At 40.2% G+C, this 26,690-nt stretch overlaps 1 protein-coding gene across 4 annotated transcripts in view; it reads right to left on the minus strand.

Moving 5' to 3' along the window:
* XRN3 (5'-3' exoribonuclease 3) overlaps window positions 1-19,230 on the minus strand; it is a 50,420-nt gene extending 31,190 nt beyond the window's left edge. For 3 of the 4 annotated variants that reach the window (XM_088887814.1, XM_010256861.3, XM_010256860.3), the window contains exons 1-10: window positions 18,781-19,230; window positions 16,555-16,657; window positions 16,394-16,470; window positions 8,054-8,245; window positions 7,800-7,919; window positions 7,611-7,673; window positions 7,059-7,208; window positions 6,781-6,945; window positions 4,976-5,053; window positions 4,762-4,848 (exon numbers count right to left, since the gene is read on the minus strand). In XM_088887814.1, the coding sequence (XP_088743940.1) occupies window positions 4,762-4,848; window positions 4,976-5,053; window positions 6,781-6,945; window positions 7,059-7,208; window positions 7,611-7,673; window positions 7,800-7,919; window positions 8,054-8,245; window positions 16,394-16,470; window positions 16,555-16,657; window positions 18,781-18,984 (1,239 nt within the window). In that variant the 5' untranslated portion in view covers window positions 18,985-19,230. Of the gene's footprint in view, window positions 1-4,761; window positions 4,849-4,975; window positions 5,054-6,780; window positions 6,946-7,058; window positions 7,209-7,610; window positions 7,674-7,799; window positions 7,920-8,053; window positions 8,246-16,380; window positions 16,471-16,554; window positions 16,658-18,780 lie in introns of those variants that run through there. The other variant, XM_088887815.1, reaches the window with a different exon arrangement.
* Between the last annotated feature and the right edge of the window lie 7,460 nt (window positions 19,231-26,690).

Here is a 26,690-nt window from a genome sequence, read left to right on the forward strand (position 1 = left end):
AGTAACATAGCAAGGGAACTTAATGCCTCATTCACATGGATCAGGAGAACTGCAAATGGAATGGTTGATTCTCTAGCTAAACAGAGAGTTCAAAAGCAATAGATTTTTTGGGCTTTATTGTAACCAATGTTTTAAAAGCGCAAGGTGCAAAAAAGGCGCAGGGATCAATTTGCACCTAAGGCGCAAGGCGAGGCGCACACCTTTCTGAAGCAAAGCACAAAAATCAAAAAATCAGAAAATTTAAAAAATAAATAAATATTAAGCATAATATTAATTAATAATATAAACCTTAAATTTTAAAATAAATGTTTTAAAAAACCTATTATCTAAAATTAAAATACATAAACATAACATGTAAAGCATATTCAAATGTGTCGTCTTTGTCTTGGGACTTTGGTTTCCGTAGAGGGTTAAGGGAGGATGAAATTGATTGTTTGTTTGCTCTTCTTGGTCTCCTCAATAAGGTTTGGTTGGATCCTTTGAAGCCTGATAAGAGGATTTGGGCCATTCACCCTAATGGGTCTTTTTCTTGTGGTTCCTTTTTTGAATTTCCTATGCCAAACCTCCTCTCAACAAAGTTTCCCTTCCAAAGAAATCTGGTGTAGACCGGTTCCCCCCAAGGTTATGGCTTTGTGTTGGGAAGTGTTGCATGGTAAAGTAAGCACGATGGATAACCTACAAAAGAGAAGACCCTTCCTATGTATTTCTCCAAACTGGTGCACTCTTTTCAGATCTCATGGTGAGGACTGTTATCACTTATTTTTATCTTGTAGTGTCACTGCAAAGCTCTAGGTTTGGCTTCTATCATTGTTTGGGTATAGATGGGATATGCCAACAGAAGTAAGTACAATCTTTAACCCTTCTATGTTCTATTGTCCCCATAAAAGAGGAAGGAAAATGTGGAGGTGTGCACGAGCAGCCTTGTTATGGACAGTTTGGGAAGAAAGGAATGCCAGGATCTTCCAGGAAAAGGGGAGAAGCAGTTAGGCCTTGAAGGACTGCATTTTGTATAGGGCAATACATTGGTTAAAGACTCTGGATTTGTTTGATCATTTCTCCTTTACTGACTATTGGAGGGATTGGTTATCAGTAGCAAGTTGATCCTCCTCAAAGATAAAGGTAATGACAAGCTGGGTCCCCCCTCCTCACAGTTCTTTGAAGCTGAATTTTGATGGAAGTAGCTAGGGACCCCAAGACAGGCTGGAGAGGCTGTCTTACTATACTCCAGCCCTTTAGGTGTCGGTAACTCTATTCAGACAGAGCTGTTAGCTGCAATACAAAGAATAATTCTTGCAAAAGAAATGGGTGTGAAGCAGCTTCTGGTTGAAGGGGACCCCAAGACAGTGGTGAACTGGTTAAATAATCTGGAGAATGTCACATGGGGCTACAAGAATGAGATAAAGAAATTCAAATGGCTGACAAGGAATATGTCTGTAACAGTACAGTGGGTTGGGAGATCAGCTAATGCATTTGCTGATGTCTTGGCAAAACAAGGGACAAACAGGGAAACATTGTTCTGGGCGCAACTGTAACTTGTGTCTTTTGTAACAATCATGCACTTTTTGATGTAGCTTTTGTGTTTTCTGTATGGAGAGGCAGCACCTTGCGCCTCTCTAAGGTGCTTTTCATGTAACCAATCTTTGAATTAATGGAATATGATTCTTATCAAAAAAAAACTGTCAAAAAAAAGCATATTCAAATGTGAATTTAAAAATAAAATCAAACATATAAAACATTTTCAAGTCCATGTTAGGGTCTTAAATTCTTAGTTCTCACACAAAAAATAATGATTTTATAATTTTAATTGCTTTTTAAGAAGATATTTTAGTAGGATGAATGAATGAACATTACCAAATATCAAATAGGGGGTTCTACTCCGCTCCGGTTCGCTCGATTCACTCGCTCACCGAAATAAGGGGGTTTTACCCCGGCCTAGCCGTTAGGGTCAAAAAAATAAAAATAAAACAAAAAGCGCAGAATTTTAAAAAGGCGCACGCCTGGGCTGAGGTGCAAGGCACATCAGGCACACGCCTAGGCGCACCAAGTGTGCGCCTTTTGAAAGGGCTGCGCCTAGGACTTGGGCAAGGCTCCTACCCAAAAATGTGCCTCACCTGTGCGCCTAGGCATGCCTTTTAAATCACTTATTGTAACTATTTCTGGTGCAATGTTTTGCTTCTAGCTGTTGTAATCCTGTATTTATTTCTCTTAATTGAATAAAATTCTTTTTTTTTCTGATCAAAAAAATATCCCTCTACCTATTTGTTATAATCCTCCATTCCACAATTCTTTGTTGTTTCCTAATGGAATAGCCCGCAATAGCCTGCCCGCCAACCCTTAATAGGTGATCTATTTTGACTCTCTTGAATACTTCACGTCAAAGCCCAATGTGCAATTTTCACCATAATGAGATTTATTAAGGAGTATATATTTTGTTTTTTGTTCTCGTAAATTTTTGCATTCCTCTCTCTCCATAGGGTCATAGACTCCAAAAAATGGCTTTCCCCATACTATGCTACAAAATTTTCAACCTTGTGTGACAAGAGACCAATTTTGCAAAAAAAAAAGGCTCAAGAATGAGGATTGAAGGTGTCCATGATACCCAAAAGGAAAAGAAAGTGGTTCCACAACTGAGTTGCAAACCGATAGGTAAACAAACATTGTTCTGTCTGATAATGGGAATATCCATGTTTGTTTATACCTTAAAAATATATCCATTTAGAGCACAGCTTGGTAAATTGTCTAATAGTAATCAGTTCATGTTGAGGAATTTTTTAGGTAGATCAAGTTAATGAAGATAAAACCAGGTGCCCAGCTAATAGCTAGGCTTAAAAATAACCTGGCAAGTTATAGCTCTTCCAACTAGTTTTGTGATAACAGAGGCACATCCTCAAGACTTCAAGTCAACAATGAACCAGCCATGCCGAGCATATTTCAATTTTTTAGCAAAACATGCTTACCTGAAAACATGATTTTATAGGTTTTTTAATTTATAAAGATTCCTTTTATATGCATATATATTACCACTGAAGTATTGTCAGTTCATGTTGTATTGAAGTCAGAGTTCAGAAACATATTCAAATTTATACTACCAAGCAAGTTAAAGTATATTCTATTCAGTAGGAACAAAACAAACATTCATAAATTTTGCCAAAATATATTACATCTGTTACACATGACATACTGTTAGCCCAAAATATTCATCAAAAATTCAACTGAAATCCAATGAAACTCAAAAAAACATCAAAAGATTTCGAAATGGAAATGTAGTCATTTCAGTTTCTTTGACTCAACAAGGTTATGCTAGAATTTTGAGAAATAAAAAACATTAAGAAAATGGGAACTGCATTTGCTGAGACTATCTATCTCAGACACTGATTTTTCTCACTATCACGATGAAGAGTTTCATTATCTTTAAAAGAAAAGAGAATAAGCATCATACATAAATCAGTACAGGAGAGGATGTATAACTAGGGGCCTATGGTATTGTATTGATTGTAGCCTTGTAGGTAAAAACAGTACATGAGGATGAACAATAAGTGCTATTACCCAATACACCTACTCCCTCATTGTACATCATCTCATGTACAACTCCAAAAAAAAAAAAAAAATAGAACAAATCAGCCTTCCACTAATGAGGAAAAAAAAAGAAAAGATGAACAAAAACTATAGAGGTAAGGAGCTGTCGCTATACAAGAATGACCTTTGAACCCCAGATCAGGCTAATCCATCAGCTGAAGTGTAAGAATTCTTACGGATCAACTTAACACATGCTGAAGAGAGTGATGGGTGTTCTCTGTTTAATTCAAAAAGTGTGCTAGTCTCCAAGGATATGGCCCCATCTTCTGACTCCATTTAATAGTATTAGCCATCCTTAGGTGCATAGTGGGAAGGAGTGATGCAGCTAAGCAATCTATATGTAGCCCTGTAAGGACAGCCATAACTTCAGCCTCTGAGGAGTCAGCATCCCCCAATTGTTCCACTGTAAGCCCATATGTTGTTACCTCCAGATCAAAAAAGAAAACCCCTCAATGGCAGCAACACCTGGGGATTTAAGAACACCACCCCGAGAGATACTATCAAATTGCAATGTAACCTCACACATAATAAAGAGAGGACAATTTTCTACGTATCCACCTGGAGAGGGTATAAGGATATCTGGTAAGTACTTTCTTAGGGCTTCCTGTCTCACTTCTTGAAATTCCTTGGAAGCTGAAACCCACTAGGATAAAAGGGTTTCAGCTTAAAACAAAATAACTTGAATTCTTCATTGTGTAATAGCAACAGTTAACAGGACACATTTATCAAAAAAAAAAAAAAAAAAAAACAGCCAACAGGACAGGACATGTGCTGGCATACAGCATAGAATGGCACATTGGGTGGCTGATCCAATAAAGCCTCAAGGAACCTGCACACCAGCAAATTCATTCATGCAACCTAGAAAAGAAAAGATAGTCCCAAACATCACAAGGATGGACAAACAAAAATCATTGTCAAATAAAACCACATTCCACTGTATAAACCTCAAATAAGAAACAATAGTTCAAACTCTTCAATAGATTTTCTAACATAGTCCAACTTTTATAGGAAATGCAACATACCAGATTGCAGTATTGCACATTTACTGGAAAACATCCAAAAAAAGCACCACATATATTACCTAAAGAATTTAGTTCTGGTGACAATTTTTCATCTACAACCTTGTCAACAAAGTCAATACCTTCAATGTAGGGAGATATTTCAGAGATCAGATACAGAACCAACCTGATGTAGTCGAGCTCTTTTCTGGAATATTTTATCCTCAAAGGATCCAACTGCCTGAATGAAATGCTCAACCCTGCTCAGGTTTGGCTGCAAAGAAAGAAGGAAACATGTTCAAAAAGTAAGAACCAAGCATGCTAAAGAAATGAACAGCAAACCAAGTTTTATAGTTATAATTATGACCTATTTATAATAGATAAGATGGCAAACGAAATACCTTGCTTGAATCAGTCAAATACCCACCCATTGTCCTGAACTCCTTTTTGTATACAGCAATCAGCAAGTTGATAGCACCCTAAAAACCAAGAAGATAGAAGAAGAGAAAAGATAGCATTAGAAAAACTAAGTGGGTGTTTACCAATATGTGCATGATGTTTTTTTTAAAACAAAAACTGCCACATCAGAAAAGGCCAAGAAGTGTACCCCTAGAAAATCTTCATCTGAATTAGCTATAAGGGTCTCTCACTCTCAGGCTGGATTTCAGATAGTAATCAAGAAAGTAAAAGTCTAAAAAATTGACAAGTTAACCTTGACCACATGTTTTTCCCAAGGGTAACATACTGGAGTTAAATTCTTTTCAAACTTGTGGTCAACTAACCAGTTTTCGTTATTGGCGTATCAGTGTAGAAAGTGCTGGCAGAGTTCTTAAAAGACTTATAAAGTGTATTAACAGGCTGCACATGGAAAAACATTTTTCTTAAAAAGTTTTTTTTGATAAATAACAGAAACTTTTATTAATAGATATTAAGAGAAAAAGATACAAGAGGAGGGGTAAAAACTCTTGACCCCCCCAATAAGTACATTTCAGTTTACAATATTGCCTAGAAAAAGTTGACTCTTCCCACCCCTTGTTTGGCCAATGAATCTGTCAAGGAATTGGCACTCCTCTTAGTCCATTGAAACTTGACTTCCATGTTTTGAGTGAACTGTCTAACTTTCTTTTTCTCATTCAGAAATTTCCACAAACTAAAATCATCCTTCTGCAGCCAATTGATAGCCAGCTTAGAATCACCTTCCACCATCAGTTTTCTGATAATCAACTCTTGGGCTCTTTTTACCCCTTCCAGAACAGCCAATATTTCAGCTCTAAGAGAATCCCCCCATCCAATAGAACCAGAATACATGGCAATAATTCGACCTTCTTCATCCCTGAAAACTCCCCCTATACCTAACGGGCCTGGATTTCCCTCGCTGCAGGGAGTCCCCTTGCCTAATACCCCTAGTAGCTGGGAAGTGATCTACCACCTTACCATTCACCAAAATAGAATAGTGGCATGTCCTAATACATCCTTTCACCCAACTGCACCACTTCTGCCCAAATCCAAAAGAGTCTAGGAGTTCCAATAAGACCGACCAATCCACCAAATCGCATGCCTTTTCGAGATCCAATTTATGCATGGCCATACCATACCTCTAGTTTTTTTCAAATATCGATAGGCAACAAAAAGAGAGAAGTTCATTGGCATATAGGTCATTCAACCCAAAATGAGATAGTCCATAGAAATACAAAGCATACAGGAGAGTGTCCCCTTTCTTAGGGAGCCAACTCTTAGGGTTGTGTCTGAGTTGTCCCTAGAAACAGCTTAGCCCAACCCACCCACCTTGCACTCTTATCTATTTGTTTGAAAGGTAAAATATATTCTATTAAAAGAGGGAGAGTTTGTCTCAAACAAAATAATTAAAAGATGATTACATTTGTATAGTTAGTTATATGAACTATACAACAAGTGTTATACTACAAAATCATTATTCCAAAGTATGCTGTTCCAGTGACAACTTGCATTTTTACCTATTTTCTGCTTAACAAAACGATTTTAGAATAAAAATAACTTAACTTGGGGCTATACATGGCCCTAGATAGAGCACAATGGAGGACAAGCTTTGTGTGACCATCCACAAGTAGTTGGGGTTAAAGTTGATTTGAGTTGAGTACAATGAGACAGATCTGGGAATTGAAGTTCATGAAATAACAACCTCAGGAGAGAAAAAAAAAAAAAACACAAAATTAGTTGCATGACAAACCTCTCGAATCTCCAATGTGGGCATATGTGGCAGGAAATCATTCCCAACAAAGAAACACATGAATATAGAGTCATCCACAATGCATTCAAAATCAATCTCAAATGGAGCGTTAGGAATCCTCATTTCATACTCCAAATACTCTCTGAGAATCCAGATGTTGAGAAACTGCAACAATAGTAGAAATTGAAGAAATGAGTGCCAAATAAAATTAACAAACTGCACATACCTGCTAAGAAAACTTTGTAGGCACTTCAGCACAAATTCAAATCATGGCTAACCTGATAAGGTTTTTTTGAGGCAGGAACACCTTCACCTTTCTCATCAAATTCCCCTGAATTTCTTTTTGCTTTTCCTTCACAATCTGCAGCCAAATGCCCTATTTGACCGCATAGGAAGCATTTGTCTTGTTGACCAGGAGTAAAAACAATCTGAAATGTACCAGTAGTAGTGTATGTAATGTAAAAAAAAAACAAAAAACAAAAAACAGAAGTCTGACCAGGTATCAAAAGTATGTATGTATGTATGTAGGTATCAAAAAAACAAAAAAAAAAAACAAACAGCGGCCACTTTGTGTGAAAAGGACCGTACCCAGTCTACCCCTCCCAAGACCCCAGATATCTGGGACCAACGTTGGGCCATGGCCTTCATGGCCCTTAATCACCAAAAGAATTCACCTCTTTTCTCTTCCTCAATTAAAATTTTAAACTTATTTAGAAGAAAATAATTTGAACGTTAACTTGTCCAAGCGATGATAGCAATGAATTTATAACTTCAATACTCAGCATCAGAGAGTCAGCCCACATTCAGGGTGAAGAGGCAGGCATACTGACCTCTCTCAGGATTGAGAAATGCACTTCATGAGTAGCCAATGCCAACATGATCAAATCTGCATCCTGAAGTACAGTCAAGCATACAAAGGTAAACAACAATTATATTCTAGAAAATGCATCACAAACATAAACATGTCTTTCTGTTCAGACAGGATGAAAGATTCACATATGTTGAAGGAAAAGACATACCAAACCATACAAACAATGGCATGTATTTGGATCATATCCAGGAAGATTTCTTTGAAGACGAATGAAAGACATAATTTTGTGTTCCCCTTCACCAGGAACATTTGCATCAGAAAGAATAACCTTCAAAAAAATTAAACAAAAAAAAGAGGACGATTTCAGTTAAGCCTTGTGAAATGAGCATCAAATGAAAAGCTTTAAAAAAAAGTTGCCAGGAATTGCATGTATGGATTATGGAAACATGAGTTGCAGGAAACCTTAATTGATCTCCATCCAGGATCATTGTTAAGTCTAAGATGAATATAGTACTGCAGTGCAATTGATAAAACAGCCATGAACTCAGTTCCAGGAGTGATAACATTTGAATCAAAGATTTGTGACTCCTGTTTTAGAGGAAGCGTCCTGCCTTCCTTCTCAAACTCCTGCCGCAGCCGCTCTTCTTCAGCTGCCTGCTCTCACAGATACACAAAAGAAATTAAGTAACAAAACATTAAAAGAAACTAGAACTGAAGAAGAGCAATGAAAAGTAGAATCATGAACACTTTCAACAAGATCAAAGAACTTCATTAATAAAAGCGAAATAAATACAAGCTTCTGACTCCTTAACATAAGGAGCCAGATCCAACCCTTTGTGGAAAGGTTAGCTAAAACCATAAAGCCATTCTAGCTAGGCTATCTGCTAGAGAGTTCACTGATCTCCACACCCATCAGAACAAGGTTTTCACTCCAGACTTAAGCACTGGTGTCTCTAACATAGTGTCTGAAATGCCCAGAACCCTTGTGTCCTCTGAACCACCCAATTCCCCCTAAATCTCTATATGCTGAAAGCATATTGTTATCATCATCTCAAACCTTTTAGTAATATTCTTCTTCAAAAAAAATCTAATGTCTGCCTTAGTGGATTGGAATTTCCTGCTGGAGATGTTGAGAAGACGTGGTTTTGGGGATAAATGGTGTAAGTGGATAAGAGGATGCTTACACTCTTGTCGTTATTCAGTGTTGGTGAATGGGATGGTTAAGGACTTTTTTCCAGCCAATAGAGGCTTAAGACAATGGGATCCACTCTCCCCTTTCCTCTTTACACTTGTTGCTGATGTTTTTAGTAGGATGATTTCCAAAGTAGATGAGGAGGGCCAAATAAAGGGATGGAGAATAAGGAGTAGAGGCATTCCAGTAACTCACCTTCAGTTTGCTGATGATATTGTTATTTTCTGTTAAGGGAATGAGTTAAGCAAAGTGGAGAACCTTAAGATCTTAATAAGTACCTTTGAGAGGGTCTCCAACTTGAAGGTAAATCTTGATAAAAGTTGTGTGGCTGGAGTAAACTTGGAGAATAGGGAGATTGACTCCATTGCAAAATGCTTAGGTTGCAATATTTCTTCTTGGCCTTTGACATACTTAGGACTACCCTTAGGAGCCAACCCTAAAGAAAGTAGTTTTTGGGCCCCTATTGTAGAGAAATTTGATAAGTGCTTGGTGGCTTGGAAAAAAAATTACATTTCAATAGGGGGTAGGCTGACTTTAATTAAGGCTACACTTTCCAACCTTCCAACCTACTTCCTTTCTGTGTTCAGGATTCCTCTAAGGGAGGCTAAGAAACTGGAGAAGAGAATGAGGGATTTTCTATGGGAACCAGGAGAGGTGAAAAAGGATCACTTGATCAGATGGGAGATAGTTAACAAACCAAAGGAAGAAGGGGGTTTAGGGATAGGGAACGTAGTGTTGAAGAATGTAGCCCTTCTAGGGAAGTGGCTATGGAGATGGCCCCGAGAGAGAGAGAGAGAGATTATGGCATGAGGTGGTGGCAAGCATTCATGGTTGTGTAGGAAATGGTTGGGATTCCGGATATCTCGTCGAGTTACCCTTACTACACCTTGGAAGGCTATACATGGTATTCTCCCTCGCTTCCTCAGTTTCATCAGGTATGATGCTTGTTCTGGTAATGTTATTCTTTTCTAGGAGGATATTTGGGTGGGTACTCAACCCCTCAAAGATTGTTTCCCTTCGCTCTATTCCTTTTCCCTTTACAAACATGAGCCAATTGCAACTTTTCTCCCGAGCCCGTTAAACCCCTTATCTTTAAACTGGGACTTTGGATTTCGTAGAGGGTTAAGGGATGGTGAGTCGAATTGTGTTATTGAGCTAATTCATTTACTAGAATCCATTTGCTTGGACCCCAATTCTTCTGATCAACGGATTTGGTCTCCTCTTCCAAAAGATACTTTTACTTGCTCTTCTTTTCTAAAATCCCTCAGTTCTAACCCCTCTTCCCAAGGATTCCCTGTCAAAGAAGTCTAGGCGCGACCTATTCCCCAAAAAATTGTTGTATTCTACTAGGAAGACCAATACTTTGGAAAACTTACAGAAAAAGAGACCCTCGCTTTGTCTTTCCCCAAATTGGTGTTCCTTCTGTAAGGTCGAGAATGAGGACTGTGTCCATTTGCTTATCTCATGTTCCTTTGCTACAGCTATATGGAAGTGGAACCTTTGTCTATTTGGAGGTAGGTGGTCTCTGCCTTCTGATTAAGGTTGTTATTCAACCCATCTGTCTTTGTTTGGCACACTAGAAGAGGTAAGGTCATGTGGAGATGTGTCAGGGCAGCCACTCTATGGACTCTTTGGGAGGAAAGGAATGCAAGATTTTTTTTAGAGAAGGAAAGAGGGTTAGATGAAATGAAGGATTGTATCCTAACAAGAGCAATCCTTTGGCTAAAAACTGTGGATATCTTTGATGACTTCTCCTTTGATGATTTGTGGAGAAATTGGCTAGTAATAGCCAACACTTCAACAAAGAAGGATAGAATTCTGTCAGAGTGGGTTCCGCCTTTGGAAGGTGTCATTAAGCTGAACTTTGATGGAAGCAGCCAAGGCAATCCCGGGCCTTCAGGTATAGGGGACATCCTGAGAAATAAGGACAGCAACATAATTTCCCTATTCTCAGGACCGGTGGGAGTGGGAGATTCCACAAGGGCAGAAATACTTGTTGCAGTACAAGGAATTCAGATCGCCAACCAGCTTGGGGTGGAGCATCTCCTAGTTGAAGGGGACTCTCAGGTGGTAACCAGGTGGCTCCTAAACTTGAATACCACCATTTGGGGCTACAAAGATCTCATAAAAAAAGTAAAGTGGTTAACCAGCAATATGAGAGTTGAGGTAAAATGGGTTAGTAGGTTTGCTAATTCTTTAGCTGATGCTCTAGCCAAACAGGGGGTTTCTAGGGAAGATCTTTTTTGTGCTTCTATGTAAGTTGTTATTAATTCGGAAATCTGTACTTAACCAGCCCGGAGAGGTTGCAACTCGTACCTTTCCAAGAGGACTTTGTACTACTTTTATTGCTGATTTATAAAATCATTTCAATTATCAAAAAAAAAAAAATCTATGTCTGCTTGAAGGGAATCACCGTATCCAGTGATACCAGATACCTGCACACGCATACGATACAATTGTCAGATAAGTACCCTTTTTTATCAATAACATTAAATTGTATTCGTTCATGAAAAGAATCCTTCCTACTCAAAATCAAGGTGGATATATACCTAATATGACACCAGATACTACATGGACTACTAGTTCTAGAGTACGTTTCATGCATTAACACTTCTAAAATATGTAGAATGGTATACTCTGTGTCAGACTCATTGAATCCATAGCCTTTATAAACAGAAACCATGCTTCCCAAATTGACAGAAGGGACAGTACAATAGCAGCATTTAGCTAACAATATACAAGTAAAAACTAACAAATTACGGATCAATACTCAGTCCAGGCAAACCCAATTACACCCTTGCCTGTTTACCCTAGCTTTAGCTAGGTTGTCATCTAAAGCACCTGCCAACATTGGAATCCACCTGAATGAGCAATTCAAGCCTCTTCAATTGCTTTGACTTCCTAACCATGGTTCTAAACCTCCATGGGGGTTCCTCATTTGATGTTAATCATTACCAAACAACTTAATAATCTCCTTCTAATTCCTCTTTATCTCCTAAGTCCTAACATATTTGACATAAATGATTTTTTTATGTACAAGATGAATGCCATTTTTGTAGCCAAAATTATTTAGTAACAAAGGCAACGTTTTAGACCCCTTTTTGCAAGTAATACAATGTTCAAATTCAAAAAATACAAATTATTTTAATAGTATATGCTTTTCCAATAGGCATGTTCACAAGCAAGGTTTAAAATGTTGATGTCAGTGGAAATGTCGGTCATCCAAATATAGGATACATGTTAGAAATGTCAGAAATATTGTAAAAATTATAGACATGGTGGAAACATTGTAAAATATGCAAAAATATAGAACGATATTTTGTGAAATGATAAAAAGAAAAAAAAAAAGAAAACATAGACACGCCTTTGTAAATTATTATCTTGTTCCAAATCATTAAACAAAGCTAAGTAACTAAGGTTATATACAAAAGAACATGTTATCAAGGTTCAAAACTGCATGATAAACTCAGTTAAAGTAAAATTTAAACTCATAGAATGCAAAGGGTTCTAATAGATCAACCAAATAATCTACTACACAAACAAAAAACTAATATTTAACTTCATGTTTGAAATGAATATCAATCTGGCTCAATGTAGTAATCAAATTAGGCAAGCAATAATTGCTACTCCACATATCTACAATATTGTCACCAACTTATGTTATAATACTATCTTTCTACTCCACATAGTGATAGTAGTGTTCACTGGAATTAAAATTCATGTCACTACCCATGGAAATGGAAATATGCCATGGTAACTATTTCTTGTACTACACATAATGTTGATAGTGTTTGCTGGGGAATATGTTGATTCCAATAAAATTGTGTCACTACCCATTGAAACGGAAATATGTCACGGGAATATTAGGAAATTTAGGGACATTTTAAACCATGTCCACAAGTCCATATTTTCTCATCTTGCTGAGCCATACATACTTGAGCACACACTGAATTATGGTTCCCATGTCCATGTCTTCACAACAATGGGTAGAATTTAACAAATTATAATTTAAAAATTAGCCAAACAAGGGATTTCTCGGGACTGTCTGTTTTGGACTACCTTGTAACTTAATCAAGACTGATCAGTCCAGAGTAAAGTGTACGCATGTTCCCCTCATGACCTCTAAAGGCTCCCCCAACTCGTGAAGGTCCCATTTTACCAATAAGGCTTCCATTGAAGTTCAATTTTGTGCACCCAACATAAAGGGGCCCATTGGGAGTGAGCACTGTCCTAATAGCGGTTGACTCAGCCACTATCCTCTAACTTGAAAGTATGTGTGTGTATGTATATCAGCAACTCAAAAAGAAATTTATTAAAATTATAAGAATATAGAACAAGTTGTGAAAGAAACAAGTAGAATGAAAGAGTCTAAGCCCCCACAATATTACAACTGAGCCCAAAACATAGACCGTCTTCGAACCCCTTGCTTAGCTAGACCATCCACCTAACTTTTGGCAGACCTTCTAACCCAATTAACTTGAATGTACATGTCCTTAGAAAGTCATTTGAACCATCTAAGATCATCCCTTAGATGCCAAGAAACTCCCCACCCCCCACCCCCTTCTTTAGCCAGTCCACAACTATTTTGGAATCACCTTTGATAATTAACCTTTCGAAACCCAATTCTTTGGCTTTCTCAACCCCAAAAAATGCTGCCAAGATTCTGCTGTTGCAACATCACCTTGCTCAATTGGTCCTGAGCAAAAGGCACATATATTTCCTTCCTCATCCCTGATTACCCCTCCAATTCTGAAGAGGCCCAGATTGCCCACACAACTCCCATGTAAAAAGCGTGGAAGGCGTACGCCTGGAGGCGCGCCTCTGGGCAAAGCGCCCCCAAAATGCATTGAAGCGTATTCCAGAGGTGCTGACACCTCTGAGAAGGACACATCAGGTGCGTACGCCTCATATGCTTTTTTCAACTAGCGCTATGCATCTTCATTTTTCTTAAAATAAAATATTTTTATTAAAAATAAAGAAAAATGAGATTTTTCTTCCTCCTCATCCCCCCTCCTCTTAAGGAGGCTTACGCCTCCTTGTGTTCGGGAGGCTTACGCCTCTTACCATCTTACGTTCTGAACTACGCCTCACGCCTCTAAGTAGTAGAATGCTTCGCATCACGCCTCCACATTGTCCCATCAAAGTTCAGCCTCAGCAATACTGCAATAGCCCCCCAAGATCTGAAAAAGTCCAATCTTGAAAGATATCATCCATTGTGAATTGGCTGAATAACTCCAATTCTTAACCTAATGTGCCACCATCACCATTATGCTTTGTATTATTGCCTCCTTTATTTTATGCTTCCCTTTGAATATCCTATCATTTATTTCTTCTTATATTGGGTTGTCGAATAACCCCAAGTTATCTAACAGTCATGTGGAAAATGGATTCGCTGGGAGTGCCAGAGGAAGGCTCTACTTCTGTGAAGGTTTTCGGAGCTTCCAACACAGTGGTTGTTTCAAGCATTGGAGTTGCTGGGAAAGAGGTTTTCCTAAGGTTTTGCTTGGTCACACGGTTTCCACAATGATGCCCTGAGGCTATTGAGTTGGAGAGCTAAGCAAGCTAGTCATGGAGAAGCCAGTCGTGATTAAAGGAAACAAGTTTATTCTGATATTCTCGAACTTGAAGCTACAGGACTCTACATTCAAGTAGGTCCAGCATCAATGGAAGCCTATTGTTTTTGCAAAGATGGAGCCCGCACCATGATTTGGAAGGTCTGAAGGTGGTGGATTAATGTGTTCAGGGTACCTCTTCACACCTGGACCTGGAGTAGGGCCACTTCAACGAGATAGGTGATACCCTGGGAGGGTTCATTGCAGTCGATTCTGCAAACCTTTCCTAGCAGAAACTGGATTTTCATGTTTGAGTGCCAGTTGAAGAAGTGGTAGTTATGCCAGCATCTCAAGGGAAGTCCGCCCAAAAGAAATGCTTGCACAGAGGAGATGGGCAGAGGTTATTTTATGGAAGCTACAAGGAAAGTAGTCTTTGCTTTGCAGGGGAGGAAGCAGCAACAAAGGAAGCACTGCCATAGACTAAATAAAGGTGGGGAATGGCTTTCAAACCAGATTCAAACATGGAACAACTGATTGGAGTTGTTTCACCAAATAGTACAAGTGGTGAACTCCTGTTGTTTGCGGTTCAACTGATTGGAGGTGTGGATGTCTAAGCGGCAAGTTCGTTTGCTAATCGAGCCGAGCTCAAGCCCAGTGAAGCCCGGCTCATGAGGCTCGCAAGCCTAGTATTAAATAAATAATTTTTATTACATACATACATAAATAATTTTATTATATATATAATAATATTTTTATTAATATAATATTTTTTACTTTTTATGTATAATAGTAAATAATTTTTATCATTCTTATTTTCTTGTATGTAAAATAAAAATAATTTTAATAATTATTTTTTGTATATATAATATTAAAAAATTTTTATAATTCTTAATTTTTTGTCTAAAAAATAAAAAATAATTTTATACATATAAATTTTATTTTTCAAAAAAAACTTGGCTTATAATCGAGCTCGAGTGGAGCCGAGCTCGAGCTCAAGTCTCTAACTCGAATCAAGCTCGAGCTCAAGCCTAATACTTTTCCTGGGAGCCAAGCTCGAATAGCCAAGTATTCGGCTCAGCTTGGCTCGAATACACCCCTACCTCTCTCTTTCCCTCTTAATGGTGGGCCCTCATCCCAAAACTGTGTCGGATGTCCCTTTGAATTCCATTTGGGCTTGGCTCAAAAAAGATCTAAGCTCAAATAAGAGAGTGCAGGCTTTAATTCACAATTTAAAGATTCAGGGTTGTCCCAAAGCCTATTTCAAGCTCAGGTGGTGGTGAATGGCGAATTTCTTGTAGGCATTGTTCCTGCAAAGATTTGGTGGTCATTAGTGGGCAAGTTTGGTGGTGAAACTTGGCAAAGTCTTAAGTCCACCAAACCATTGGTTTTAGCATTTTCAGAGAACGAAAGGGAAGGAAATGCTTCTCCCCTAGCATAAAGTAACTTGGATGTGGACTTGACTGCTAGGGAGCTAGAGAGCACAAAAACCATTGCAAACAAAGTTTCGCGTTCAGCTTTGCTTAATCAGCAAGTGGAAAGCATAATGAACTTCAGAAAATGGCTGGGGGATTTCTTTTCCAAAGGGAAAGGTTGGCACTCAGAAGCTAGTTAAAGCTCGTTTACTCCAGGATCAAGACGCTCGAACTTCATAGAAGAAGCAAGATTCTTTGGAGGACCTAACTTCTGTCATGAGGGAGGAATTAGAGTGGTCCTTCAACAGCTTGGACAGCTTCCAGGGTGCAGGAAAGCCAAAATGCTTTCTGATTTTTACAACAATGTAGTCGTGAATCCTAGAGCCAGGGTGGATCTTCTACTTTGTGTGGCAGGGATCAAGGGAGTAGGGGTAAAAGGGCTGTGGTGTAAGTTTCTCAGCTCTTCTTCTAAAGGTTGGGTCTGCTCTGTTCTAGTGTTTGCTTGAATTTTGTCTTTTGTGGGGTTGTTGTCCTGCTTGTTGTTTTGTGGGGCTTTTGGTTTTGTTGCAAAGAACATAAGAACAAACAAAACAAATGAACAAGTGAATGAGGGAAGTTTCACAAGGGAAATATCTGAATGGCCTACCACTTCTGCTGCATCTTTGGCAGCTCTGAAACGCCTGGAACGTTGCTGGTTCATTTTAGCCCTCGGAGCAACACCATCTGAAATTATTTTCAAACAATAAGCATTGCACATATTACAAATTACAAATTGCTGTGCAAAGTGGTATTTTACCATATACTAACCAATAGCCATGTAAAGAAGCTTCCTAGGCCGCACCATCACAAATAGTCGATCAACATAATCAAACACACATTGGAATACCTCATCAAATGTTGTAGGAGAAGACTGGATCAAAAATAAATAAATATAATCAGTTGAAATATGTATGAAGTAGTTCCAAACCATGTTACCCCAATATGGCAAGGACATGGCTGGACAATGTGTCAGATAAAGAAATTTACATTAAAAATTGAAGTACTTTTTGGTAACAAATAAAAAAGAAAATTTTATAAAGAAAGAAATACAATAAAGGTGACAAGAAATATCCATAAAAAAGGGGAAAAGCAACCACCAAAATCAACCCTTACAATGAAAAACAAAAACCCTAAACTCTGACTTTCAACCACACCCCGCATTCTATCACTTTGTCCCACAGCCTCCAAAAAACAGAGTTTCATTAACTTCAACCTCCCTCTCTTGAAGAAAATCATCTGAGTCATCTTGTCTTCCTATATCTTCAATAGGTTTTGTTCTGTACTTTCTAAACCCAAGGGGTCAATCTGTGTTTTCCTTGATTTCCTCCCCGGCTTCAATAGATTCTTCCTTCTCTTCTTCAACAATTTGGCATTCAAGCTCCACTTGACTAACAAGAACTTCCTCTGACTCCTTCAAACAAATTTCTTGATTTTGATTAGAAAGATAATCTACAATCACCCCAACTCTACCTCTTGTTTTCTCTTTCACCTCCTTCCTTTTATGCACCCTTTTAGATTTATTACAAGGACCTGCACCACAAATTCCTTCTTTTAAATGGGCAAAAACCACCGTTACATGGACCAATTGACAATTTTTTGGGCCCTTCATCCTTTTTGGATTCAAAGTATTACTTGTAACTTTATCCCCTTTTAATTTCTCAAACTTGCCAGCCTCCACCCTTTTCCTACCCAAATCTTTGCCCTATCTTCCTCCAACAACAACTTCTACAAAGTTTCCTAAACATCAATCCCTGAACCCTAAATTAGCTTCAGACTGTTGGCTCTCCACCAACTCTGTCCCACCACCAGTCATTGCCTCTGTCTCCAACATTCCATTCGTAAGGGAATCAGAATCCCCTTTCTCTACAGATGAACTAAACTTACATCCTTCAACTCGTACCTCCTTTGCCATGCCATCTCCCTTTTGACCAGCACTAACATCTTCCTCAACAATTATGACTTATCTGTCTGCAATATTCCCTCCTTCCTCTCGAATCCCCCCAGCTCACTCACTTGTCCCACTTCAATAAACTCTCCACTAGACTTTTGCACCCTTTTGCCATCTTCCCTTATATTGTTATCCGATATCAGCGTAACCCCCCTTCCTCTGTCGTCAAGAACCCATTCCCTCCTTCCTCCCACCTCTCCTCTCCTCTATTCTCAGGAACCTCCACACTCCCCTTCTCTTTCCCGCTTTCTCCCATTCAATTTCTCGAACTACTTGTTTCTTCTAGTATTTTATCCGTCATACCTGGTTTGTCTTCATCTCTATCCTAGGGATCCCAACCATGCCTTCAGCTTTTAATCCAAAAGCACACTTTCCAAAGGGAATATCAAGCATGGTTTAAAAAGTCCACATATTTCCCAATATTCCCACAACATTTTTCCATTTGCCATGAGTATCAAATGAAATATTAGTAGAATTAGCATCTTCCCCGGTGAAAACTACTAGCGATATGTGGAGAACATGAGATGGCATTATAACATAAGTTTGCAGGAAAATTGTAGATTATGGAGTGGCAGTATTATTGCCTGACTTGACTAATGGACATGATTACCACTTTGAGCAATCTCAAAATTCATTTCAGACGTTAAGCTAAATCTTTCTTGATTTAATTTTGTTTGTTGTCTTTTAGCTGCGGTTCTCATCACTGGAGGATGTACACTTTTCTTTTGGTATTAATAAAATTTCTTTTTTTTTATGTCCATTGTCATAATTGGAGTTTTGTTTCCAGTCTAGGAGCCAGATAAACAAGACCATAACACCACTAACTCATCATTTATTTTCTTCATAATGTACAGTTAACTTTCTTTTATTCATTCACACCTTCACGTTATGGCTCGCATAGCAAAGAAAAATAGAAATATCAAAAGTATTTAAAAAGAAAAAACACCAGAACTCAGAAGCTCAATACGACTTTGAACTTGTTCGTCAATTAAGAAAATAGCTCGGGCAGCATGTGTAAAGATGCCGTGGAAGATAGGAAGACGTACCCGGTCTTCGGGATGAAAGCAGGGATGAATAATTCCATTCATATCAAGATAGAGATTGTCGTATTCGATGTTGTTAGGGTTAGGTTTACTGGTGTCAACCGGAATAGAAATGCCATCGATCACGACCGGTTCTTCTTCGACAACGTCCACCACCACCAACGGATACTTCTCAGCTAACCACCTATAGAAGGCGGGAACTCCCATGTCGAATCCTTACGAAATCCCAAGCTTGGGTTCAGTGTTCCGGAATAACCAGAAACAGAACCTAAAATAAAACAGAAACAACAAACCCTAAACAAGGACGATAAAGAAGGAGAGTCCGTCCCCTTGCAGAAATCTGACCGTCAGGCAGCCTACACAAGACTCCTACACTTCCATTATCCCTCTCGCTTCTGGAGGGAAGGTTACTAGGTTAGGGCTTTGCTTCTCCCGGTTTGACAACCGTCAACCGAAACACGGCTTTTGGAGGGAAGGTTACTTAAACCTCCCTCCCGTTACTTTTTGTGACGGAAGACGATAACGGATAACCTAATGCAAAGTTTGTCATGGACAAGAGTGGATTTCGAGTTTTCGACCATCCACTATCCGGAAAGACATGATACCGGGAAAGTGACGACCAATCATGTGTGTTTTTATCAAAATTGACGGGGGGTTTTGATGCGTCAAAAGTAAGGTTTCCAACCCGTCGTTGACCCGGACGGTCGAACCGTCATCCGGTCGATTTTTTCAGGTCCGACTCTTATAAAACCCGATATTTAAAAAAAAACCGTTGAAAAGTCAGTAAAATCATCAACCCGGACATTTGAACCGGCGAACGGGCGATAACAAATCATTTTGCTTCAAATCAAGGAGGTGTGACCAATAAATCAAAAAAAAAAAAAAAACTTGCCACCATAGAAAGGGAAAGCATCATCAGGAATCAAGAGTGCACTTGCTTCCAATGAAGTAAGGTTGAATGCCGATTGTTGTGTTTTGAGGTGGATGTGTGATGCATGTATACCTTTGAATGCCATAACATAAATTCACAATATTTTCAACCTACGGTAAATGCAATTGTTGATATAGGTTCGGGATATAAACACACTTGTTGGGTCTTTTGGTTAAAGAAGTTGAGCTATTTGTTGAGAGTCTTCGTAGTAAATGGGTGAGATTCGGTTGTTCTATAATGGATGATGGTTGAACAGATATACGAAACAGGACTTTGATTAATTTTTTGGTATATTGTCCAAGAGGACTGCATTTATCAAGTCAGTCGATGCCCTTGACACAATTAAGACTGCAGAAAATTTATTTATTTTGTTGAAAGAGTTTGTAACTTGGGTTGGAACTTCCAATGTTGATCACATCATCACTAATAATGCAGCAAATTATGTAGTTGTAGGGAAAATGTTGGAGGATGAATTTCCTTGGTTGTATTGGTCACCTTGTGCTGCACATTGCTTGAACTTGATGTTAAAAGATATTGGAGAAATGGATTATATTGCTGATATGGTGCGGCGTGCATCTAAAATAACAAAATTTGTATACAACCACACTTTTGTCTTGTCTATGTTAAGGAAGTGACCTACTTGGACTGAGATTGTCCGCCCTGGAGCCACCTATTTTGCTACCAATTTCATTGCTTTGAATTGTATTTTGATGCATATGGTTGATTTGCAAAGTTTAACTATTGGTTCAGCATTTAGGGAATCAAGCTATTGATCCACCTGGACCTCAGTCAGGTCAGTAAGTCATTCGAGGAAGGTTGCTCATCATATCGAGGTCCCTTAGACCGGTACTGACGAGGTACCATAGGTCGGCCTTAGGCGAGGTGCCACTAGCCGCTCTCCTAAGGTGCCTGAGCTGTATACGAGGTTCTCAGACTGGTTTCAAGGTACGCCTCCTTGACTTAGTGAGATCCACAGCTATTTGTGTGGCGCTGAGGTGTCATGCGACAGTCCTGTCGTGCCACATGTTGCGATGTCATGGCATAAGCGCCAAATCGAAGTGACTAGTTCGATTAGTTTGTAAGCATCGGTCTAGTTTGCTCCCCAAGTCGGAAGACTTTAAGGGTTGAATGTAGCATTACGCAGGACTTCGCCATCTTAATTATCTTGGCACAAGAGCGAATTCATCTGCTCAAGGAGATGCAAAGCAAGCACTCCAATGACATCTACCGTACTAAGGATGTAACCATCAAGGAGTTCTGCAATTCGGCTGAACACCTTAGGAGCGAAGTTCGTCGTGTTGTCCTCAAGAGGGGCTTCAAATTGCATGACTGCCTCCTCAGGTTGCTCCACTTACACAGATTTCAATGCAATGTCCCTCGAGCCGATCCTCAGAGGAGTAGCAGACAAGGTCAATGCAGAGCCTGAAACCAAGGTGGAGGACGATTATAAAGAAGTTGGCCAAATTTGCATGTCAATCGAGGTGTTGAAAGTGAACTAGTCTTCCTTTGAACTGAAGTACACTTAGGTCGTGCTAAAAAACAGGCTGACCAATTAGAGTAGCGGCAAAGTCAAAACGCTACTGAGCTAGTTAGATGGGGACTGGCCTGCATAGATCAGTCGATGTGTCTCGAGGTTGGCTTAAGGAGGCCTTAAAGTTGAAAGCAGTTTAGCTTCCCCTTTTTAATTTTTCTAGTCGAGGTGCTTAGCGTAGGTCGAGGTTTGTGTTTTGTATAGGTTGAGGCTGCACCTGAGCCTTAGACGTAGTAGTATGTTCGCAGATTGTCAATGTTCCATGCATGGGGTACCTGCCTCCCCTCTAAGGTTTTGAGCTCGTACATGCCTTCGTCAATAACCCTTAAGACTCTATAGGGGCCTTCCTAGTTCAGACCTAGCTTTCTTGTGCCGGGCTCAGGTACCATAACTTTCATGAGTACTAGGTTGCCAATTTGAAATTGGTGTCTCTTAACTCGAGCGTTATAGTACCAAGCTACCTGCTACTGGTATGTTGCAATCCAAAGATAGGTCAAGTCGCGAACTTCCTCCACTAGGTTGAGGTTAGTCCGTAGCTCGTCCTCGTTGGCCTCTTTGTCATACATCTCAAACCATAAGGTTGGCACTTCGATATTAGTCAGGATGACAACCTCCATCCCATACGTCAAGTTGAAGGGAGTCCCACTGGTTGTTGTCTTGATCATAGTTTGGTAGGCCCACAGAACATTGGGCAGCTCGTCCACCCATAGACCCTTAGCTTGAGAGAGTCGATCTTTGAGGCCTCGCAAGATAGCTCAATTGGTCACTTCGGCCTATCCGTTGACTTGAGGGTCAGTTACCGAGGTGAAATTTTGATGAATCTCCATCTCGACACACTAATTATGGAACTTGATGTCTTCAAATTACTTTTCGTTGTCTGAGATCAACATGCATGGTAGTCCGAAGCGGCAGACAATGTTTCTTTAGAAGAAGTTTTGCATGTTCCAAGCTGTGATAGAGACTAGTGGCTTAGCCTCTACCCACTTAGATAAGTAGTCTACCACAATGACCAAGAACCTTCTCTACACGGTTGTCAGTGGAAAGGGACCGAGCATGTCAATCCCCCACAGCACAAATGGCCACGGACTAGTTAGGTGCCTCAGTTCGACAATGGGCAACCGGGGTATGTTGGCATACCACTAACATCTATCACATTTATGCACGAGCTGGGTGGCGTCTACCTTCATCGTTGGCCAATAATATCCTTATTGTGTCACATTTTAGGCTAGTCCTCTGCCCCACAACTATCCACCACAAAGACCTTTATGGATCTCTCGTAAAACTTCTTCCTCTTCGATTAGATGTAAGCAGCGCAAGTAGGGGAGTGTGAATGACCTACGATACATTGCCCGCTAATGATAATATAGTGAGCGAATTGTCGCTTTACCCTCCACGCCACATTATGATCTTTAAGGAGGGCCCCAAGGCATAGATTGTCGACAAGTGGATTTATCTAGCTTGGCTCTGAGGCCATGATGGGAGCGATCTCTTTTGTCACTCTTTCGATGCTAGGTCGTGGCAGGCCTTCGATGTAAACAGTTCTCTTTGTGATGCCCATTGCATCGTCCATCTTTGAGAGCGCATTGACCTCGGTGTTATCAAGCCTCGAGATCTGCTAGATGTACCAAGAGTGTTTTGCATTGGATCTGCTAGGTTGACCAACATGATGGGCTCCTAAGCCTTGAATTGCCCATTCACTTGGTTGACAACCAACTGCAAGTCGCTGCAGATGACAAAGTGTTTTGCGTCGACCTCCTTTAACAGAGACTACTTGGCTATAAGCGCCTTGTACTCAGTTTCATTATTTAAAGCTTGGAATGTGGATTAGAGAGCATACTCTAGTTTCACTTCACTATATCCGTAGAGGATTAGTCCAGCTCCTCTTCTACATTGATTGGACGAGTCATCCACATAGAAGATCTAAGGCTCCTTGTCCCAAGTCGGGTTGGGTGTCGTACTAGTTGATGCCTCAAAGGTGGTCATGGGCTCATTGAGCTCGATTGCCCATTTCGTCAACCTTCTTGAGACCTCGGGCTTTTGAAGAACTTGCCCTAGAGGTTGATTGGTTAAGACTACCACGATATAGGCCTAAAAGTAAGGGTGTAGCTTTTGGGCTGCCAATACCAAGGCAAAGGCCAGTTTTTCTATGTTGGGAGATCTGGTCTCGACGGCATGCAAGACTTTACTTACAAAGTAGATAGGTAATTGCACTCTATCCATCTCATCACTTGTGGAGAGGTGGAGTTTTAGCTCGTCTCAAAGTTCCAACCTCATTAGCAAGGGTGACGAACTTAGGTACCTTTTCATACATTTTCAACTCATCAAACGCGAGTTGATAGTCTTCGGTCCATTCAAAGTCTTGGTACTTCTTGATGGATTTAAAGAAAAAAAAGCATCACCCATCCAACTTAGACATAAACCAGTTTAGGTCCGCTATCTGACCTGTTAGTCTTTGTACATTTTTTATTATTCTAGAAGGTCGTATATCTAAGACAACCTTAATTTTGTTTGATTTGGCCTCGATACATCATCGGTTTACTATGTAGTTGAGGAACTTTCGCGACGTGACATGAAAGACGCACTTATTCAAATTGAGCTTTAAGTGTGTTGAAGACATCAGTTAGGTCGGCAATTAGAGTTTCATGGAATTTGCTCTTTGCGACCATGTCGTCTATGTAGACCTCTACTTTGTCACCAATCAAAGGGGCAAAAATTTTAATCACAAGGCACTAATAGGTCACCCCCAACGTTCTTTAGGTCGAAGGGCATGGCCTTGTAACAATAAAGGTTGGTCTTAGTCCCAAAGGGCGTTTTCTCTTGGTCGGTAGGATTCATCTGGATCTGGTTATAACCGGAGCATGCGATCATGAAGCTCAATACCTCAAACCCTAAGGTTGCATCTACTAGGCAATCTATCCTAGGGAGTGGGAAGCTATCCTTTGGGCAAGTTCTATTGAGGTCAGTATAGTCGATGCACATGCACCACTTCCTATTGGCTTTCTTCATGAGAACTACGTTGGCAATCCAGCTCGGATATTCGACCTCCTTCACAAAGTCCGTTGCAAGCAACTCTCAGACTTCCTCATCTATTATTCTCCACCTCTCTTGGGTGAAGTTCATTTTTCTCTATTTTACCAATTTGACTAAGGGGTTTACATTTAGTCTATGGGTTATCATAGAGGGGTTTATATCAAGCATGTTGGCGTCCGACTAGGCAAAAAAATTTAGATTTTTAATTAAAAAACTTACTCGTTTGGAGCATAGTGGTTCCTTGAGTGGTATGCTGATCTGCATTGTCTTCGAGTGGTCAGTACCTGAAACCAACACCAGGATAGTATCTTCCATCAAACGAGCACTTTCCTTGTTGTTCTCCATAGGCGGCTCCAGGTCGACATCGACCTGCTTCCTTTTATGCTTCAATGTCGCAATGTAGCACTTCTGCGATTCAAGATAGTCACCGCACATTACTCCTATCTTATGGTCAGTGGGAAACTTCATGGCAAGGTGGTATGTCGATAACACCGCTCTAAGGGTGTGCAATATTGATCGACCTAGAATGGCGTTGTATGGTGACATCGTCGCCAACACTAGAAAGTCGTGCTACAACCTTGTCATATTCAGGTGGTTCCTGCTGTCATGGATAGGTTGGTCCGACCAAGAGCTCGGGTCACCCCGCTGTCAAAACTAACTACAGGAAAATCGACTGGGGCCAGATCTTCCCTCCACAGTCCCATTTTCTCGAAAGCTCCAAGGAACATGATGTGTGTCAAGTTGCAGGAGTCGACAAGTACCCTTTTTACCTCGTAATCATGGATCACGACCTTGGCTACGAGGGTGTCATTATGAGGGTAACGGATTTCACGTGTATCGTCTTCATTAAAGTAGATAACCTCTTCTACTCTTTGTCGCTTTGGCAGGTTCTCCCCTTCATGGTCCAACCCGTGAACTAAAGTTTAATTAGCTAGGGTGGTGGAACCTACTGCCTCCGACTCTTCAATGGTTGTGTTAATTACGCTGTGTGCTGGGTGGGTTGTCATATTGTTGCGTTTGCATATGGTGCCACGACTGCACTGCATCATCTCTTAGAGATGTTGGCCGCCTACTCCTACGAGAGCCACAAGGGGATCAACCTGTGGGGGCAACTTCACTATCTGTAGGTCGTCAACCCGCACAAAAGCCTTGAAAGGCTCGACCCACAAGGGCAACTCCACAGTCCATTAGCTGCCAACTCCTACGGGAGCCGTGGATGGCTTAACCTATAGAGGCAACCTCGCAATCAGGGTTGATGAGGCTTGTCTGGGCTGGTCATTATGATTTTGCCCCCTACAGGGGTTCCTTCGGTCTAGGCATTGCTACTATTGTCCATGGCTGGTGCTATTTCTTAATACTCAAAGAACGGGTGATAACTTAGCTTTTGTGTAACGTGTTCCCGTAGATGGCACCTAATTGATGGTGTGCAGTTTGATGTTCCTTGTTGGAGGACAACTCAGAAACTAGACTATGTAGGTTGCTTAGTCGAACTATAAAGAAAGAGAGAAAAGATTAGAGTACCCAGGACACTTTACCCAGTGTGGAAGTTAGCGAATTGGAGTTTTCGAAAAGCTAGAAAGCGAGAGAGAGCTAGAGAGCTTGAGTGCTAAATCGCACATCCCCTTCTTAGAAAATGGGGGTGCTTTATATAGGCGTTGGTTGGCGTGAGGTCCATGCACCACATCCAAGATCCCCGGGAGGCTGTGACTTATCGGTCTGAAGTCCTCGAAGGTAGTTTCTTATGTAGACTAGGCTTTTATGCCTTATCCGGTTACCTCCATAACGATCAATGCAGGAGCTGACTTCTGGAAGACCCAGGAGTGATAAGGCACATGTAGAGGAGGTCGGCGAGCATGTCTCGTAAGTCATCACTTGGATCTTAGTCAGGTCGGTAAGTTCTTCAAGCGAGGTTGCTCCTCACACCAAGGTCCCTTGGACTAGTACTAACTAGGTACCACAGGTCGGCCCTGGATGAGGTATTGCTAGCCGCTCACCCGAGGTGCCTAAGCGGTATACGAGGTGCTCAGATTGGTTCCAGGGTGCGCCTCCTTGACTTAGTGAGATCCGCAACTATTCATGTGGCATTGAGGTGTCATGCGGCGGTCCTGTTGTGCCACGTTCATGATGTCATTGGAGGGCCAAATCACCCTTAATTAGAAGTCATAAGCATACTATTGAATAATGAGTTTTGGAAATCATGTGAGACCATTTTGACATTTACTTTATATATCATGCAATGTTGAAGGTGAAAGAAGCGGTTAAAAAATCATTTAACAACAAGAAAACCGAATATGGCCTGATCATGCAGGTTATTGATAGAAGATGGAACAAACAAATGGGTCACAAGTTTCATGTTACAGGTTATTATTTTAACCCATTATTTCAGTATGACCCAAAGTCAATGGCCAAATCCCTAATCAT

The sequence above is a fragment of the Nelumbo nucifera genome, chromosome 5 (genome assembly GCF_055504915.1).
Source record: "Nelumbo nucifera cultivar China Antique chromosome 5, China Antique-T2T, whole genome shotgun sequence".
Lineage (NCBI taxonomy): Eukaryota > Viridiplantae > Streptophyta > Magnoliopsida > Proteales > Nelumbonaceae > Nelumbo > Nelumbo nucifera.